We start from the raw sequence: 20,537 nt of genomic DNA, 5'->3' as shown, positions 1-20,537 counted from the left end.
AACTTTTGTTGGTCCATTTTACAGAGTGATGGAGCCACAAATTTCACTCAGATACTATAAGTTTCAAGCATGTTTCCTAGGAATAGTCTGATGACCCAGGAGCCTCAGAAACACACAGAATCAGCCTCGACACAGGAGGAATCTTTTTTAAGGCATCATCAGTCATGAGGCTTCCTGTTCCTCACATACTTTTTCTGAAGCTTATGAAACTACTGCGTTAAATATTCCATCTGTTGGGTTCCTGTCATGGTGCAGTGGTAACGAATCCAACTGGTATCCATGAGGACATGGGTTCGATCCTTGGCCTTGCTCAGTGGGTCAAGGATCCGGCATTGCCATGAGCTGTGGTGTAGGTTGCAGATGCGGCTTGGATCCTGCATTGCTATGGCTCTGGCGTAGGCTGGCAGCTACAGCGCTAATTGACCCCTAGCCCAGGAACTTCCATATGCTGCAGGTGCAGCTCAAAAAAAAAAAAAAAAAAATCCCTCTAATCACCTTTATCCCATCACACTGGCCTTAGGCCTCTGAGAAAAAAGAGAAAGTATGTGAAGCTTAGGTCTAAAATCAGGACTAGTGTGTTGGCTTCCAGTTGCTGATCATGCCTGTATGCCTGGGGCAAAAGGTCCCCCCTCCCCCACCCAGGTACTTAATGTCTTTAAGAGAGCATCCTTATTTGCCATTTTCCCCTTTATCTATGAAGCCATCCTCTTGGTACTCCTTTTTTAAAAATTACTTTCCCTGACTAGTTTTTGTCAGCCATAGTCACTACATGTATTATGCTACTTAATCCAAATTATTTTCTTTGGACAAAAATAATGATCATACCTCATCTTGGACATCAAGTTCTTCTTCAATCAGCTCTGCTTCCATTAATTCAAGAGGATCTTTACAGTCTTGGATGAGGGTGATCTTGACAAAGAGAACACAGAGAGTATTTATTGGAGGTGTAATGGAATCAACCCACCCGATACTCCGCTGGAAATGATTCAAAGCTTCGCTGGTACCTCTCGTCTGTAAACAGCATACTTCAAAATCCTTTTCAGCTTTCTTATCCTTTTCTATTTCCCACTTAAAAGCTTCCCTATACAATTTTTTTCACCTTCAAGTGTAGTTCTCCATTGTTCAACCTTGGCAGCTCTCTTCGCCAACCTGTGAAGTGGATGCCTCTTAACAAGTCACCCTGTCTGCCTAAATGGTTCAGCAGTTAATAGTGGTTTTCTTTCAATGGCTAATCTAAGAGGACTTAGTGCAATATTGAGCATGCAGTGACTATCCAGTGAAGGGCTCCTGACTGATGACAATCAACATTCTCAAGTTGAATTGGATGGGAATGAACTTTACTGGAGATGGAAACTGACATCTCTGGACCAAGTAGGTTGTTCAGGAGAGCTCTGTGTTTTGGCTGTGGTATGTAATTTACATCCCCACACAGAGAAAACCAGTAACAAGGTAGACTTTGTCTTATGCATAAAAGGATATTCCCAAAGTGAAACTAAATGCGTACCTAGGCAAGAGTAACATTTCAAAGGGCTCTTTAGCTACTGCTAATCTCATAAATGAGTAAGTCTCTTTATAAGATCCTCCTTTGTTGTTGTCGCCTATGGGTTGGGGGGGTGTTTGTTTTTTGCAGTTTTTTTTTTTTTTTTTTTTTTGGCCATGCTCTCAGCATGTGGAAGTTCCCAGGCTAGGGATCAAACTCTTGCCTTAGCAGTGACCAAGCCATAGCAGTGACAATGCCAGATCCTTAACCCACTGAGCCACCAGGGAACTTCTAGCAAATTTTAAGTCCTTTTTTTTTTTTTTTTTTTTTTTTTTTTTTTTTAAGATTTGTGAGTTTTCAAAAATGAGCATCCTGCATGTAGCTTTTTTCTTTTTTTTTTCTTGTTATACTTAAGATCCACATCTTGATATTTTGGACTAGTATTTTCTCCAGCATCATTAAGTAGAACAATTGTTCCACTAACAGTAGCTGTAAAAAATAATGCATTGCTGCTTTCTAAGATGAGATTTGCTTTAAATATTAACTTCCAGTCTACAGTAAGAATCTACTTATCCTACTTTTAGCAAAAAAGGAGAAGCAATTTAAATATAGTGGACTGTGTCACCAGAACAATCATGATGGATGTTCTTTTTACAGGTGTTTGTTTTAGTTTTCCCAGTTCATGGTGAGAAGGTCCATGAGAGCTGAGATTCTTGTACCAGGCCCAGCCCAGTGACCCACATCACAAAGCTCAGCTCTCCTGGGTATTTTGTAGGAGAAATGACAAAATAAGGAGGCCTGTGGGAAATCAGATTCTATCCTATTTTGAGGGGAATAATTAACTCTGGGCTGATTCATGACTTTTAATTTTTCTTTTTCAAAGATCACTTACAGCCTAATGGATCCTATTTAAAGACATTCTTAATCAAGAGTTTCCAGGCTGCTGAGAATTTAAATTGCTTTTTTTTTTTTTGTCTTTTTGCCATTTCTTGGGCTGTTCCCACGGCGTATGGAGGTTCCCAGGCACGGGGTCTAATCGGAGCTGTAGCCACCGGCCTACACCACAGCCACAACAATATGGGATCCGAGCCGGGTCTGTGACCTACACTACAGCTCTCGGCAATGCCGGATCCTTAACCCACTGAGCAAGGCCAGGGATCGAACCCACAACCTCATGGTTCCTAGTCGGATTCGTTAACCACTGGGCCACAACGGGAACTGCTAAACTGCATTTTATACACAAATTACAGAAGATCCAAGATTCAGTGACTACATTCTAAAAAGTCACTACAGTTAATGGCTACTTTTGTTAGTAAGACTGCACACTGTAGAACTGATGTGTACTATGTACCCCCCGGTGCTTTCCTATAAATCCTCATATTTAGTCTCCATATCTATTCAGCAAGTTAAACTTTTTTACTCCCATTTTACTGATGAGAATTAGGCTCTAAAAAGTTAAGCAGATGGCTTAAAATCTCCCTAGGCTGGGATTCAAACCTAGATTTGTGGGATTTTTGCCACTTACAGAAATCATGGTAGTTTAGGAAAGATATATATGTAGGAAGGTTAGATTTTTACCATTTCCCAGACTCACAGACATAGAGAAGGACAGATCTGCAGTTGCCAACAGGGAGGTGGGGTGAGGGAGGAAAGAATTGGGAGTTTAGGATTAGCACATGCAAACTATCATGTATAGAATGGATGAACAGCAAGGTCCTACTGTAGCACAGGAAACTCTATTCAATAGCCTATGGTAAACCATACATGAAAAGAATATGAAAACTATGCATATGTATAACTGAGTCACTTTGCCTTACAGCAGAAATTAACACCACATGGTAAATCAACTCTATTTCAATAAAATGTTTTTTAAAAAATCAACATTTACCGTTTCTAAAATGGAATCTTGAACCTCTTGGGATTTCACCTGGCTCCGTAGATGGAGTATGGCATCATGCACAGTCAAAAAGAAGATGTCCTTTCTAATGCTATCATTAAAGAAGCCGCATTGCTCCAGCTTTTCTATCACATGATCTTCAAAAGAAAGGGATAATGTTTAGTTGGTTTCTAGGAAAAGACATTTTTGTAGCATCAGCCAGTTCTAAGTTTTTGCATCTCCTCCTTTTCATTCTTTTTTTTTTTTTTTTCTGGTTTCTAAAATGTGCTCTCAACAGAGTTTCTTTTCCAGTAGCACGTGGAATGGGTCTACCATAGCTGGCGGCAGCAGACGGCCTCGTTTCCCAGCCAAGTCCCTCTGGCCAGTGCGCCGGTCCTCCAGCTCTCTCACTCTGGCTGCTCATGGTTCACCACTTCCTTGGCCAGTGGAAGCTATCTCACCTGAAAAGCGTCACCCCTGGGGGGCCTGAGCCACGGACTAGCTGATGTGGGGGTAAAAACGGCTGGCCCCCTCGCCCCAAGGAGGTGTTTTCCAGCTGTGTGCTCCCTGTGAAATCAGGCTAAGTTGATTCTGAAACCACATCTTTGTCTCCTTCCCCTTCCCCAGCCTGTTCCCCTCACTCCTTCATGAATTTTCCATGTACTCTCTCAATAAATCACTTACACCAGAATCCTTATCTCAGGCTCTGCTTCTAGAGAACTCAGCCAAAGCACTATCATTTTTCTCCACAAACACTCGTCCATAGACAGACACGGACACAGACTCATACCCTGGACGTTCACCTAGTTCTAAAGGATCGAATATCATCTCCCTGTTTGCTCTCCCCATAATTTCCCCCCATTGATCCTGCACTGCTGACAGGACATAGGTTTCTGCGAATGACCAGCTCTATGGCAAAAATTGGAAGTAATTTTTCTAGGTTCAAAAAGGTGTTCAGAATGACTGCTTAATGGGTAGAGTTTCTGTTCGTGGCAATGAAATTTTCAAAACAAGAATGTTGTGATGCACCTCGGGACACATGTATCTTTTCAGATTAGATTTTCATTTTTTTCTGGATATATATACCCGGGGTGGAATTGCTGGATCCTATGGTAGTTCTATTTTTAATTTTTTGAGAAACCTCCATACTGTTTTCCACAGCGGCTGCACCAATTTACATTCCCACCAACACTGTACAAGGTGCCTTTTGGTCCATAGCCTCACCAACATTTTTATTTGCAGAATTTTTAATGACAGAAATTCTGACAGGTATGAGGTGATATCTCATTGTTGTTTTGAGTTTGCATTTCTCTAATAATTAGCAATGTTGAGCATCTTTTCATGTGCCTGACAGCCATCTGCATGTCTTCTTTAGGAAAATGGCTAGGAGTTCCTGTCGTGGCTCAGTGGTTAACAAACCTAACTAGCATCCATGAGGACTCGGGTTCAATCCCTGGCCTCACTCAGTGCGTTAAGGATCCGGCGTTGCTATGAGCTGTGGTCTAGGTTGCAGGCCTGCCTCAGATCCTGAGTTGCTGTGGCTGTGACAAAGGCTGGAAGCTACAGCTCCAGTTGGACCCCTAGCCTGAGAACCTCCATGTGCCATGGGTTGCAGCCCTGAAAAGACAAAAAGACCAAAAAAAGAAAAGAAAAGAAAAAAGAAAAATGTCTATTCAGGTCTTCTGCCCAGTTTTTCATTGGGCTGTTTTTTAGATATTGAGTTTTATGATTTATATATTTTGTATATTAATCCCTTGGCAGTCGTATCATTTGCAAATATTTTCTCCCATTCAGTAGACTGTCTTTTCATTTTGTCAGTGGTTTCCTTTGCTGCATAAAAACTTTTAAGCTTAATTAGGTCCCATTTTGTTTACAATGGAAAGATGTAAGCAACCTAGTGCCTGTCAACAAATGATTGAGAAGACATGGCATATATAAAATGGACTGTTACTCAGCCGTAAAAAAAGAATGAAATTCTGCCATTTGTAGCAATATGCAGCACTGATTCGACCCCTAGCCCAGGAACTTCCATATGCTGCAGGTGCAGCCCTAAAAACAAAACAAAAAAAAAAAGAGGAAAAAAAAAAAAGAAAAGCTTTTAAAAAATGAAAAATCACCAGTAGCAAAAAAAAAAAAAATGTGCAATAAATGTAAAATACATACTGGATCTCAAAGATGGGAACAGAAGCAAACAATGCAAAATATCTCAGTAATAAGTTTTATACTGACAAAAAAAGAAAGAAAATTGTTTTGATGACCACACAACATTGTGAACATACTTAATGCCACTGAATTGTTCACTTGAACATGACTAAAATGGCAAATTTTACGTTATACATCTTTTACCACAGTAGAAAGTAGTTTTTGAAGGAAAAAAGGCCTTTGAAAAAAAAAAAGAAAGAAACTTAAAAAAGGCCTTTGGACATCCTGTAGTCACATTCCAAGGTAGGAGAAAGAACTTAGGGGAAAGTCTTATAGAGAGATAGGTATGCGTAAGCATTTACCTTGAAGTGATGCAAAGTACACATGCACATCAATTCTTTGGAATTCTTTGACAATCTAAAAATTTAAAAAGGAGAATTGGTAACAATGAGTAACTTTTTCTGCCCGTAATCAGGGAGCATTCACTACTCGCTCAGGGGAAACTTTCAACACTTTCATGGTTAATCAGGAGTCTGCACAAGGTTCATTATTGCGGAAAACCATACAGGTTTTCAACATACATCGATGATGTGATTAAGAGTAAAAAGACCGCATGTCCAGAGGTGACAACATCCAGTGCTCAACCGCACAGCACTCACCAGCACAGGAGTGCTCCATAAATATTTGTGGAAGGAAGGAGAGGGAGAGCGGGAGGCTTCCTAATATATAGCCTCTGCTGATTGGGAAGAAGAGTATGAGTTTCTGTGTTTGAGTGGAAGATCTCTGGGGGTGGATATGTGGCCACCAGCTTCCAAATGTAAAAACTGACCTAAAAACCAGGGCCCCTGCTTTTTGACTGTAGCAGACTCAGTGTCCTGATTGTGATTTTGTACTAGAGTTGGGCAAGATGTTACCATTCAAAGAAACTGGGGGAGGGGTTCAGAGGATCTCTCTGTATTATTTCTTTACTTCATAGGGATCTACAGTTATCTCCGAATGAAAGGTTTAATTCAAAGACTCAAGGCACAAGACCTATGGGCAATAATAAAACAGAACAGGGAAGTTTCTGGGGAAAGAGATCAAGACCTCTGTGCAAGTATAAATAAAGTCTGGCATTTTCATAATTGTCATTATAACATTTGAAAGCAACTATTTGTTAGGTGTGGATAATATTCTGGCGTTAAGTACTTTGACACTCCGAGGAATTCATTAAACCCTGTGGCCAACACAGTTTACAATGGATCTCAGCCAACGCCTAGAGGGAAATGCACAAAGAAGAATAAGAGTATGTTCTCAAATGAGCTAATAAGCAGGTCTGCTCCAAGATCTGAAACAACACCTATCAGCAGCATATTCTTGCACTCTTTTTGTCAGGTATAATCACTTTTCTACCTGACCTGCCTAGTACCACACCCTAGAATTATTTCCTGCCCTCATGGAGGTAGCCAAGAAGCCCCAGCTAAACTAAACTTCAGGGAAGCGTTAGTCTCGTATTATGACATCTGACTGCTGTGCCTTGAACCTGCCTACTTTTCTGCCCAATGCCCCTGATGCTTACCTGCAGCTTCACTTAAACTTGACAGACACTCCTGGTCAAGTTGACCCCCCACTTGGTCTGCCTTGGAGGACTTAATACAATTGTTACTGAAAAGATTACTTAACATTTGCCTTGCCCCCTAGACTGCTTAGTCCCATGAGGGTAGGGACTATGGCTACTTCATAATTAGTTTCTTGTGCCTAACCCAGTGCTTGGCACACATGTGACATTGCACATCTATTTGTTGCCAAAAAAAAAAAAAAAATCACTGAACTTGGGTCTGCATACCTGGTTTCTGATATCATGACTGTTTCTGTCCTGCACGCTCCTCAACTCTTTGACTTCCTAGATGCCTGACTTGCTTCCTGCTGATCTAACTTGGATAACGCCTGGCTTTTTCAGTCCTACCGTGTTCGTCATTCTACTGCTGTTCACATTACAAATAAAAACATAACACTTTAACACAAAATTTTGCCCATTTTCCTTCCTTTTTCATATTCCATGCCGTATGTTATTGTTCAGAAAAATGAAACATAATAAATGTTCATATTTGCTGAGGGGTGTCTATGTGCCAGACACTCTTCACTCTTCCCATTTAATCCTCATAACAACCCTGTGGAGTAGGTTCCACATTACAGATGGAAAAATCGAGGCACAGATGGATTAAGCAACTTGCCCAAAGTCATACCACTAGTAAGTGGCAGGGCCATGATTTCAACCCCAGCAGTCCAGCTCCACAGCGTTATGCTTTAAAATAACACACAGTATTGCGAAGTTCCCTTCATGACTCAACAGTTAACGAATCTGACTAGGATCCGTGAGGATGCGGGTTTGATCCCTGGCCTCACTCATTGGGTAAAGGATCCAGCATTGCCGTGAGCTGTGGTGTAGGTCGCAGACTTGGCTCAGATTCCGAGTTGCTGTGGCTGTGGCGTAGGCTGTCGGCTGTAGCTCCGACTCAACCCTTAGCCTTTGAACCTCTATATGCTGCAAGAATGGCCCTAAAAATAGCAAAATAATAATAATGATAATACACTCTATTGCAAAAGCATTCCTCTAGAAGAATTACAGAGCCCGTGCAATCCATCACCCTTTTGCAAGCCTGGGAAACGCAAATCATTTTACCATTGCCAAAGTTCCAAATCTGTAACTCAAAACACTGGAACCTTACCATACGCAAGGATCTCACTCCAACAACATCCAAGAAAGATACAGCTCCACAGTCAAGCACAAGGCTGTGGATCGGCACTTTGGGAACATTCACTTTGACTGGAAGCTCAGAGTTCCAATCCACTTGAATCTCTATTTCCTTGGTTGGGATATCAAGCTCTTCTGGATCTTCAATATCTTCATCAGGCTCAAAGGCATTATTTGATGAACCAGCATCACTTATAATGCCATTCTAAACAAAGAAAACACTGCCAACTTAAATACCAGTGATAAGAAATGCCTTTCAACAATGAATTTTAAATTACTTAAAAGGCCAGAATTCCTGCTGTGGTGCAGGGCACTAAGAATCCGACGGCCAGCTCGGGTCACTGCGGAGGTACGGGTTCTATCTCTGGCCTGGGGCAGTTGGTTAAAGGATCTGGCATTGCCACCACGGCGGCATAGGTCACAGCTGCAGCTCGGATTCAATCCCTGGCCTGGGAACTTGCAATGCTAGGGGTGCGGCCATAAAATTAATTAATTACATAAAATTATTCAGAAGTCCTACAAACTGTTGCTTGGTAAGCAAAACATCGAGGGGATGAACTCTTTAAGGAATAAGGTTTACCTCGGCCCAAACTTTGAGGTGCTCTAGGATAGTAAATGGAAGAGCAAGGAAATGGCTTGATTTCTGGAAGATTATGGAACTTAGCCAAGAGATACCTTGGTAGAAGAGTTTGAATAAAGGTAATATAGCACTCAAAGTTTATTAACTTACAACTACCTTCTATTGTGAATAGTTTTCCTTTTTTTCTTTTTACATTCTGGCATTGAGTTAGCACTTGCTTTTTTTTTTTTTTTTTTTTTGTCTGTTCTAGTAAAAATAAGGTTTATTTCATGATAGAAAAAAAATCACATCCTATGTTTCCAAGGAGCTCTGCTGATTTTATTTTATTCCTTCTCACTCCCTCTGGTCTAAAAGAACAACAACTCAGCTGTTCTCCGACATATATGTCATCTGTTTGTAAACATCCGGGTACCAAAGAGGCCATACTTAATTTTAGACAGTCTAACTGCTTTAATTTCATTTGAGAAAGGAAAGAATTTAAGAGGGGAAAGAATGATGTTATCTCACCTTTGTTGCTCTTAGTTGCCCTTTTTTGATGAGTTTCTGTATTTTCCTTAATGCTTTCAGCCTCTTATTATACACTCTAATGGCGTCAAATCCAACCTTTGGAAATAAATGTCAAGTTACTTAAAATGTCTGGTTCCTAATGCTCATTAACGGCAATTGTTATCTGAAAAGGCTATTTCTTGGGTGCTAGTATTCCTTGATATACCCTGCCAAAAAAGAAATCCTGAGGTCTGATAGAGGTCTCCACTACCAGGCCACCCTACCCCACCCGCCCAGAGACTCAGGGAAGGCAGGAGCATATTGAAGACTCCAAGACAATAAAAAGCAAACAAACAAAACCAGCAAAAAGTAACTTTTGTAACTTTAAGTCTGTGTTTTCCAAATTTCCTTGACATCACAGAGCTCTTTTGTCAGTGCAAAATCTATGAACATTCCTCTGAACCATAAGAAAACACTGATCTAGAGGCAAACCCCAACTTCGAAGTATAGCAGGCAATTCAAGACTAGAATTTCCTACTTATATATTCCATTTTTACTTTTTACCCTCTATTCTAATTGGGCACCACACTGACTCCGCCCCGCACCCCCATTCCCACACCACCCAATACACAGTTCCACATTTTCCTCTCAGCCTACATAGTTCCCAAACACCTGATATAATCTCCTTCCTTCTGCTCGCCTGCCACAAAAGCCTGATCAGTCCAACTAACAAGTATCACTCCCTTCCATGAAATCTTAACACTTACCGTCTACACTACTTATTTGGAACTCTCTCTAATTCTGCCTGGAGATCTCTCTACTGGCTTTGTCCAGCATAGTTACTGTTACTTGGACATTAACATATGTATTATTATTGGTTTTTTCTATATCCAAATAGATTATTTGAGGACAAGGATGCTGTTATAATTCTGTACAAAGGGAACAAGATATATAGGGCCATGTGCCCAAGTTTGAGCCCAGTAAATACCTGTAGAATAAAGTCTCAAAGGAAGTTGGAAACCAAATTTCTAGGAATAAAATACTTACTGTGGACTTGATACATTTTTTTAAACCATCAACATTGCCGTAAAAAATAGGACTAGAAAATCTAAGAATCTTCACTCCTTCAGGTTCTTCAATCTAGTATTTAAAAAAAAAAAAAAAGGAACTCTGAGGTTAAATTATTTCAGGCCTTAAATGCTCAATTAAGTTGTTGGCTCTTAGGGGTTCACTGGTTCACTGGTGGCTCTGCAGGTTAAGGATCCAGCATAGTCACTGTTATGGCTCAGGTTGTGGCTGTGGCTCAGGTTTGATCCCCAGCCTGGGAAAGTCTACATGCTGCAGTGTGGAGCTGAGTTCCAATTATTCAGAGAAACTGGGCAGGAGCTCTCAACTTTCTTTGAACAGGGGCTTCATCGAAATTGGGAAGCAGAGGGTTACACAAATTCCTTGACCTTCACAGTCACAAGTGAAGGTCAAGTTACAAAGGGCCTACAACTCAGAACTCCCAATTTACCTTGGGTTCCCTGCCTCAAAAGGAAAAGACTCCTCTATGGAATCATTTCTAGCTCTTGATGGCACACAGCTCAACATAACTGAGAAAGAGCAAATTCCCATCATGGCTCGGTGGAAACAAATCTGACTAGCATCCATGAGGATGCAGGTTTGATCCCTGGCCTCACTCAGTGGGTTAAGGATCCAGCGTTGCTGTGAGCTGTGGAGTAGGTTGCAGACATGGCTTGGATCTGGCGTTGCTGTGGCTGCGGCATAGGCCGGCAGCTACAGCTCCAATTAGACCCTTAGCCTGGGAACCTCCATATGCTGCAGGTGCGGCCCTAAAAAGACAAAAGACAAAAAAAGAAAAGAAAGACAAATACCATATGCTATCACTTATATCTGGAATCTAATAAATGGCACAAGTGAACCTTTTCACAGAAAAGAAACTCATGGACTTGGAGAACAGCCTGTGGTTGCCAAGGGGGAGGGAGAGGGATGGACTGGGAGTTTGGGGTTAACAGATGCAACCTATTGCATTTGGAGTGGATAAGCAATGAGATCCTGGGGTATAACACAGCGAACTATATGTACTCGCTTGTGATGGAACATGATGAAGGATAATGTGAGAAAAAGAATATTTATACATGTATGACTGGGTCACTTTGCTACATAGCAGAATCGACAGAACATTGTAAATCAACTATAATGGAATAAATAAAAATCTTAAAAGTAAAAAAATAAAGGTTTGCCTTTAAAAACTATTTGGTGCTAAATTAATGCTTTCCTAATTTTTTCTTTCCTTTCTTTTTTCACTTTGCTTCATAGCAGTATTTTATTGTGGTTTTGATTTGCATTTGCCTGATAATTAGTGATGCTGAACATTTTTTCATGTGCCTATTGCACCTATATGATCTTTGAGAAAATTATTATTAGAGCTTCTGCCTATTTTTTAATCAAACTGTTTGCTTTTTGGCTATTTAGTTCTCCGTATACTTTGGATAGTAACCCTTTCTGAGGTCTATGATTTACCAATATTTTCTTTCATTTGGTAGATTGCTTTTTCATTTTATTGATGGTTTCCTTTGCTGTGCAAAAGATTTTTAGTTTGATATAATCCCACTTGTTTATTTTTGTTTTTGTTGCCTTTGCTTTTAGAGTTAGAGCCAAACATTTAGCACCCAAGTCTAATTTCAAGGAGCTTACTGCCTTTGTTTTCTTATAGGAGTTTTATGGTTTCAGGTCTTACAGTCAAGTCTTTTTTAACATTTTGAGTTCATTTTTGTAATGTAATATAAGATAGTGGTCCAGTTTCATTCCTTTGTATGTGGCTGTTCAGTTTTCCTAACATCATTGACTGAAGAGATTATCATCTCTCCACTGTATATTCTTGGCTCCTTTATCATAAACAATTGACAATATATGTGTGGATTTATTTCTATTATATCACATTTATCTATATATCTGTTTTTATGCCAATACTATGTTGTTTGAATTTCTACAGCTTCTTAGTATAGTTTGAAATCAGGGAGCATATCTCCAGCTTAGTTTTTCTTTCTTAAGATTGTTTTGGCTATTCAGGGTCTTTTGCGATTCCCTAAGAATTTTTAGAGTTATCTGTTCTAGTTCTATTAAAAAAAAAAAAAGGTGCTGTTGGTATTTTGATAGGGATTGCACTGAATCTGTGGATCGTTTTGGGTAGTATAGGCATTTTAATAATATTATTCTTCCAATCCATGAGCGTAGAATATCTTTCCATTTTTTTGTTCAATTCTTCAACTTCATTCATCGATGCCTTCTAGATTTCAGTGTACAGATCTTTCACCTCCTTGGTTAAATTTACTCTGAGGTATTTTATTATTTTTGATGCAATTGTAAATGGGATTTTCTGAATTTCTCTTTGACTGTTCATTATTAGTGTGTACAGATACAACAGATTGTACCTTGCAACTTTACTGAATTCACGTATTAGTTCTAACAGTTTTTTTTGTGAAGTCTTTAGGATTTTCTATATATAATAACATGCTGTCTACAAACAATGACAGTTTACCTCTTCCTTTCAAATTTGGATGCAATTTTATTTGTTTTTCTTTACTAAGGAGTTTGGAAGTATTCCCTCCTCATCAGTTTTTTGGAAGAGTTTGAGAAGGACAGGTATTAAATCTTCTTTGGATATTTGTTAGAATTCACTTGTGAAGTAGTCCTGGCCTTTTGTTTGTTGGGAAGTTTACTACTGATTTAACCTCATTATCAGTAATCAGTCTATTCAAATGTTCTATTTCTTTATCATTCATTCTTGGAACATTTGATTTTGTTTCAGTTTTCTTGTTGTAATTGATTTCTAGTTTCATATTATTATGGTCAGAAAAAGATGTTTAACGATTTCAATCTTAAATGTATTGAGACTTATTTTGCAGTCTAGCCTAACCGTGTTTTCTATCCTGGAGAAATGTCTCACGTGCACTTCGGAAGAATGCGTATCTTGCTGCTTTGGGATGGAACATTCTATACATATCTATTAAATCAATCTGGTCCAATGTGTTATGTAAGGCTGATGTTTATTTTTTATCTCTATCTGTTCATTGATGTAAGTGGGGTATTAAAATCCCCTATCTTATTGCTGTCAATTTCTCCTTTTAGGTCTATTAATATTTGCTTTATATATTTAGGTGTTCTTATGATGGGTGCATAAATATTTACTAGTGTTACATCTTCCTGTTGGACTGACCCCTTTATCATTAGGCAATGCCCTTCTTGGTCTTTTACTATAGTCTTTGTTTTAAGATTTTCTTTCTTTCTTTCTTTCTTTCTTTCTTTCTTTCTTTCTTTCTTTCCTTCCTTCCTTCCTTCCTTCCTTCCTTCCTTCCTTCCTCCTTTGTCTTTTTGCCATTTCTTGGGTTGCTCCCACAGCATATGGAGGTTCCCAGGCTAGGGGTCCAGTTGGAGCTGTAGCCACTGGCCTACACCAGAGCCACAGCAACTTGGGATCCGAGCCTTGTCTGCAACCTACACTACAGCTCACGGCAATGCTGGATCCTTAACCCACTGAGCAAGGCCAGGGATCAAACCCGCAACCTCATGGTTCCTAGTCGGATTTGTTAACCATTGAGCCATGACGGGAACTCAGTTTGAAGGTTTATTGTGTCTGATATCAGCATATCAGAACTACACCAACTCTTTTTGTTTCCATTTGCATGGAATATCTTTTTCCATTCTTTCACTTTCAGTCTGTGTATGTCCTTACATCTGAAGTTAGTCTCTTATAGGCAACTTATGAGTTTTTTTTAATCCATCCAGCCACTCTGATTTTTGATTGGAGAACTTAGTCCATTTACATTTAAAGTCCATTTACATTTAAAGTTCCCATTATGGCACAGCAGAAATGAATCTGATCAGGAACCATGAGGTTGAATATTTGATCCCTGTCCCTGCTCAGTGGGTTAAGGATCCAGCGTTGCCATGAGCTGTGGTGTAGGTCACAGACAAGGCTCAGATCTGGCCTTGCTGTGGCTGTGGTGTAGGCCAGCAGCTACAGCTCCAATTGGACCCCTAGCCTAGGAACCCCCATATGCCGTGGGTGCGGCCCTAACGAGACAAAAAAAAATAAAGTCCTTTTTTTAAAAACTTACTGTCTCAAGGTCTTGTTATCCCCTCTTTGTCAAGTACACAAGTGCATAATCAAGCTGCATAAGCATTTTCCACCCTACTGACTGTAGCTTCAAGTTTCCTGGGATCAGTTCCTCTTGATTCAAGGATATTCCCCCCATTTTATTTTGGGCAGCACATGTGGTTCACAAGATGCAAACATTGCTATTTTAATGGCAGCTGCTAGAGCTTTATGGAGTCATCAATTTTATTTTATTTATATATATATATTTATTTTTTATTTTTTTAGGGCACTCTCACAGCATATGGAGATTCCCAGGCTAGGGATCTAATCAGAGCTACAGCCTCCAGCCTACACCACAGCCACAGCTACACCAGGTCTGAGCCATATCTGTGACCTACACCACAGCTCACAGCAACTCCAGATCCTTAACCCACTGAGCAAGGCCAGGGATCGAACCCACAACCTCATGGTTCCCAGTCGGATTCATTTCCACTGCACACAACAGGAACCCCTGGAGCCAGTCTTTAACTTCACAGCTTGGAAGGCATGTACGACTTATATTTTTACTGGAAACTGGACTGGAAGAGAAAACTTGTAGCTCAGAAGAGGAGCACTCTAAGAAAACCAACAACTTCTGCGTGTTAAAGGCTTCCTTGATTTTGAAATGTATGTGATTCAAAGAGCCAAAGAATGCTACTTTCTTTGTGGGTCTTCTTTGTGATAGGTGCACAGGTTGATGCAAGAGCTGTTATGGTAGATTGACGGTTAGATAAGCAACCCTTCAGGAGGGATGGTGGATGGTGAGGGAGCAGAGGAGTTGGAGCCCAGAAAAATCTCTCACGTGGCAACAATAATAGTGAATCAGCAGGGCCTACTTGCTGGGTTTCTTTTTTTTTTTTTTCTTTTTTGTCTTTTTGCCATTTCTTGGGCCACTCCCACGGAATATGGAGGTTCCTAGGCTAGGGGTCAAAATGGAGCCATAGCTATTGGCCTATGCCAGAGCCACAGCAACACGGGATCCGAGCCATGTCTGCAACCTACACTACAGCTCACGGCAATGCCGGATCCTTACCCACTGAGCAAGGCCAGGGATCGAACCCGCAACCTCATGGTTCTTAGTTGGATTCATTAACAGCTGAACCACGATGGGAACTCCACTGGATTTCTTTTTTAAAGTAATTATTGATAGGCATGTACTTACTGCCACTTTGTTCATTTTTTTTCTGGCTGTTTTTATAGTTACTCTCTGTTCCTTTCCTTGCTTTCTTCCCTTGTGGCTTGACTCGTTTCTTTAGTGTTATGTTTAGTTTCTTTTCCCATTATCTTTTGTGTATTGTTGTAGCAGAGATTTTTGCTTTGTGGTTACCATGAGGTTCACATACAGAAGCCTGTTTTACGTTGATAGCAACTTAAGTTTGAATACATTCTAAAAATGGTACATTTTTTATTCTTTCCCCCCTTTTGTGTTTTGAGGTCATATTTTACATCTTTTTGCTTTGGGTTTCCTTAACTGTTTTGTTGGTTTTTTTTTTTTTGAGTTATAAGTAATTTTACTTCTTTTTTCTTTCAACCTTCATGTTAGCTTTGTAAGTGGTTAATCTGCTATCTTTTCTATATATTTGCCTTTACCCATGAGATTTTTACTTTTATATGTTCTCCTGTTGCTAGTTAATGCCCTTTCTTTTCAGTTTAAAGAAGTCCCTTTAATATTTTTGCAAAGTCATTTTAGCGTGATGAACTCCTTTAGTTTTCACCTGTCTGGGAAATTTTTCATCTCTCTTTCAATTCTGCATGATAATCTTGCCAGGTAGAGTATTCTTGGTTGGAACTTCTGTCCTTCCAGCAATTTGAATATATCATACCACTTCATTCCAACCTGCAAAGTTTCTGTTGGAAAATCAGCTGATAATCTTATGGGTGTCCTCCTATATAACACATTTCTTTTTCTCTTGCTGTCTTTATGATTCATTCTTTAACTTGTGACATTTTAGTTATCATATCTTTGTGTACATCTCTTTGGGTTCATCTTATTTGGAACTCTCTGTGCTTCCTGGACCTGGATGTCAGTTTCCTTCTCCAGATTACAGAAACTTTCAGCCATTATTTCATTAAGCAAATTCGCCTTCCCTTTCTCTCTTGTTCTTCTGGGATCCCTAGAATGTGGATGTTAGTCTGCTTCATGTTGTCCCATAAGTCCCTTAATCTCACTTCACCTTTTTTTTTTTTTTTTTTTTTTTTTTGCTTTTTAGGGCTGTACCTACAGCATATGGAAGTTCCTGGGCTGGGGGTTGAATCGGATCTATAGCCAATGGCCTACACCACAACCACAGCAATGCCAAATCCAAGCCACGTCTGTGACCTACACCACAGGTCACGGCAACACCAGATCCTTAACCCACCAAGCAAGGCCAGGCATCAAACCTGCATCCTCATGGATGCTAGTCAGATTCATTTACCACTGAGCCATGATGGGAACTCCCTCTCTTCACTTTTTAAAATTATTTTTTACTTGCTTCTCTGTTCGGATCGACTCCACCATCTTGTCTTCTAGGTTGCTGATCCATTCTTCTAGTTTGCTGTTGAACCCTTCTAGTGTATTTTCTAGTTCAGTTATTATATTCATCAGCTCTGTGACTTCTGTTTAATACTTTCTTCTATTTTTCTATGTCTTTGTTGACGTTTGTACTGTGTTTGTCCATTCTTCTTCTGTGTTCAGTAAGCATCTTTATAACTATTACTTTGGACTCTTTATCAGGTAGATTACTTGCCTCTATTTCATTAAGGTCTCTTTCTGAAGTTTTCTCTTATTCTTTCATTTGGAACATATTCATCTGTTTGCTCATTTTGCTTGATTCTCTGTTTTTATTTCTATTAGGCAAAACAGCTACCTCTTTTAATCTTAAAGGAGTGGCCTGTGCAGGAGATGAACTCTGTTGTTCAATCTTGCCCTTGCTCTTGGTTGTCTTTTAAACCTTTATGCTCGTCTAAGTAGCCTGGTTTATTTTTTATAAGTTTCAGCTGTTGAGGGTGTGCCAAGATTTGTCGTTATTCCAAAGGGAGGGATCTCAGTCAGCCCCTGATCGGAAGCCAGATCCTCAGGCAGCACCTTTTAAAATATGCAAATACATAGTCTTGTGAAACCACAGTTGTAAATGCTGCTAACTTCCAGATTAGGAGACCTAGAGGTGTCTCCTGAGCAATGGTTGTAAAAAGTGGCGCTTCAGATGAGTGTATAAACTCCTTTCTGGAATGTCTCGCAAGCTGTGGCAAGGCCAAGAGAGGGTTCATGGATGGTATCTCCCTGCCTACATTGCCTGAGAGCATTTCTGTAGCCTCTACATGTGTAGCAAATTTCAAGCCTATCCCTCAGACTGAAGCTCTAGGATAAGTAAATGGGTTTTTTCCCACAGGCAGACTGGGGTATGTTTTAGTCTGCTATCTGTACAGAACCCTGGTGTGGTAGTCTGCCCAGAACTATCTTTCCAACTGTTACTGTCCCATGGGGCCCAAGCATGCAATCCCCTCTGGCTACCAGGGCCAGGCAACCAAGGAGCATTCCTTGTATGGACCTTGCTCACCCACCAGCTTTAGTATGGCTGAAGGAGAGTGCTGAGGGTGGGGCATGCTGCAGCATTAGCGATGCAAGAGCACTGGGAGCAGGGCAGACCTGTGGCTTTATTGAGGTTGTACCTGGGTGTCGGCACCTATACTACCAAGGTATAGGAAGAGAACAAAAATGGCACTTGCCAGCACCTCCATCCCTAAAGCAAGTCCTAACTGGTCATTTCCCCTCTGGCAGATGCTTTAAGATTAGCAAATAAACCTCCTTCACATAGGATCCAGGCACTTTCAAATGCTGCCTTTGTACTGGCCCCCAGTATGAGTGAGCCCACATGTGAGCCCTTCCAAAGCAAAAACTCAGCTTCCCACGGTCTCCTTGGGGCCCCTACACACAAACCTCCATGGGTTTCTAAAGCCAGATATTTGGGGGCCTCGTCTCTTTAGTGCCTGTCTCCAGGGATATGAGGCTCAAAGCCCTTGCTCCTCAGAAAGGAACTCCAAACTGGGCAGACTCCTCCTACTGTGGGTTGCAGAGCCAAGGGTGGGGTTTGGGCAAGACTGCATTCCTATCTCTCCTATTTGTCTCAATGTGGCCTTTTTATCCCTTGCTGTGGAGGAGCTGTTAAGTTGGTCATCAGCTCTTTTTCAGCAAGAATTATTCCATGTGTGGCTGTAGATTTGGCACATCAGTGGGAGGAGGTGAGTTCAGAATCTTCCTGAGCCACCATCTCGAACCACCCTTTTCAATTTTCTTTTGGCCTTGCCCATAGCATGCAGAAGTTCCCAGGCCAAGGACTGAGCCTGCACCACAGCAGCCACCCAGCTGCTACAGTGACAGCACCAGATCTTTAACCTGCTGAGCTGCACGGGAACTCCTATTTCTCTGCTTTTTCATCTTTGTTCCCTCTGGTGATCATTAAGCAATCTTACATGCAGGAAACACAAGCCCATCAGTGGAATGTCCGGTTTGGTTTTTTTTTTTTTTTTAATTTTCTGTATTACATATTCTTTCTTCCAATTCCAAGGATAGAGAAAAATGTCAAATAAGGTTCTTGGTGACACAAAACAAAAAGGTCTCTTCTTAGAAGTGAATGGAGAAAATCTTACAGAGATTTCAGAGTTTCATAGAGGATAAGGATAACGTAGCAAAGAAATAAAAATTTTTTTCCTTTTTCTGCTTAAAATTTTTTTTTTAATGTTATGGCTTTCAGCAGTATTACCATAATGCTTTGGGTTTGGATCTCTGTGTGTACATTAATTGGGTTCAGTGGGCATTTGGGATTTGTACATCATATTTTTCATCAAGTTTGGGAAAATTTTGATACTTATTCAAATATTTTGCCTGTCATTTTTTTCTCTTCTTATTTTGGGACTGTTAGTACACATATGTTGAGCTGTTTTATTTTGTATGAGAGGTCTCTGAGGCTCTGTCCATTTTTTTTTTTTTAGGTATAATTGACATATTATATTTGTTTCAGGTATACAACTTGATCACCACAATAGGTCTACTTAACATTTGTCACCATACATAGTCACAAAATTTTTTGTTCTTGGCAATTTTCTTTTTTTCTTTTTTCTTTTTCTTTTTAGGGCCACACTCACGGCATATGGAAGTTCCCAGGTGAGGGTTCTAATTGGAGCTACAGCTGCCAGCATACACCACAGCCACAGCAACACAGGATACAAGCCACATCTGCGATCTATACCACAGCTCACGGCAATGCCAGATCCTTAACCCACTGAGCGAGGCCAGGGACAGAACCCAAAACCTCATGGTTCCTAGTTGGATTCATTTCTGCTGCACCACAATAGGAACTCCTATTCTTAGCAATTATCAAATATCCAATACAGTATGATTAATTGTTGTTGTCATGCTGGACATTACATCCCCATGACTTATTTATTTTATAACTGGAAGTCTATGTCCTTTGACCCCCTTCACTCAGAGAAATAAAATTACTATTCAACTTTTGAAAATAATTGCATTGCCAAAATTTTCTTCTTTTTCTTTTTTGGCCACCCTGTGGCATATGGAGTTCCCAGGGCAGGGATCAGATCCCAGCTGCAGTTTAGCCCTTGCTGCATCTGCAGCAATGCTGGATTCTTAACCCACTATACTAGACCAGGGATCAAAACACCACAATCCCATTGCACCACAGCAGGAACGGAATTGCCAAATTTTAAAAAATTCCTCCTGCAGTGGTTGGACATCAAAATGACATTTAAGTAGCATAGACAACATTTACATAAACCAAGGATATCAGAGGACACACTGGATCAAGAGTTTTCCTGACACCACGAGTGCACTTCTCAGACTTGCCCAACAGAAACCTCCCTCTTTGGCCACCTTGTCCTTAACAAATATGCAAGCCCTGAAAACCCAGTTTAGCAAACCCAAGTCCAGTACATGTCCAGCAAAGGCACTTACATTTTTGTAATCCTTGGTGCTTCTGTAGATGTCTGTGTTAGGGATGCTTCCAAGGCTGTTCCATGAGGGACTGAAAGAAGAAAAGCTAAGGTCAGGATTTTTTGGAACAGGTGTATTTTGGAGTAAAAAAAAAAAATAGAAGAAAT

At 40.3% G+C, this 20,537-nt stretch overlaps 1 protein-coding gene across 1 annotated transcript in view; it reads right to left on the bottom strand.

Annotated features, from left to right (window-relative positions):
* SLC26A4 (solute carrier family 26 member 4) overlaps window positions 1-20,537 on the bottom strand; it is a 65,945-nt gene that overhangs the window by 5,735 nt on the left and 39,673 nt on the right. The window contains exons 14-20 of the mRNA XM_003357511.4: window positions 20,392-20,461; window positions 10,346-10,438; window positions 9,320-9,415; window positions 8,207-8,437; window positions 5,861-5,915; window positions 3,369-3,514; window positions 826-909 (exon numbers count right to left, since the gene is read on the bottom strand). Of these exons, the coding sequence (XP_003357559.1) occupies window positions 826-909; window positions 3,369-3,514; window positions 5,861-5,915; window positions 8,207-8,437; window positions 9,320-9,415; window positions 10,346-10,438; window positions 20,392-20,461 (775 nt within the window). The remainder of the gene's footprint in view (window positions 1-825; window positions 910-3,368; window positions 3,515-5,860; window positions 5,916-8,206; window positions 8,438-9,319; window positions 9,416-10,345; window positions 10,439-20,391; window positions 20,462-20,537) is intronic.

This window comes from Sus scrofa, chromosome 9 (assembly GCF_000003025.6).
Source record: "Sus scrofa isolate TJ Tabasco breed Duroc chromosome 9, Sscrofa11.1, whole genome shotgun sequence".
In the NCBI taxonomy this organism is placed as follows: domain Eukaryota; kingdom Metazoa; phylum Chordata; class Mammalia; order Artiodactyla; family Suidae; genus Sus; species Sus scrofa.
This window is presented reverse-complemented; position numbering and strand designations above follow the sequence as displayed.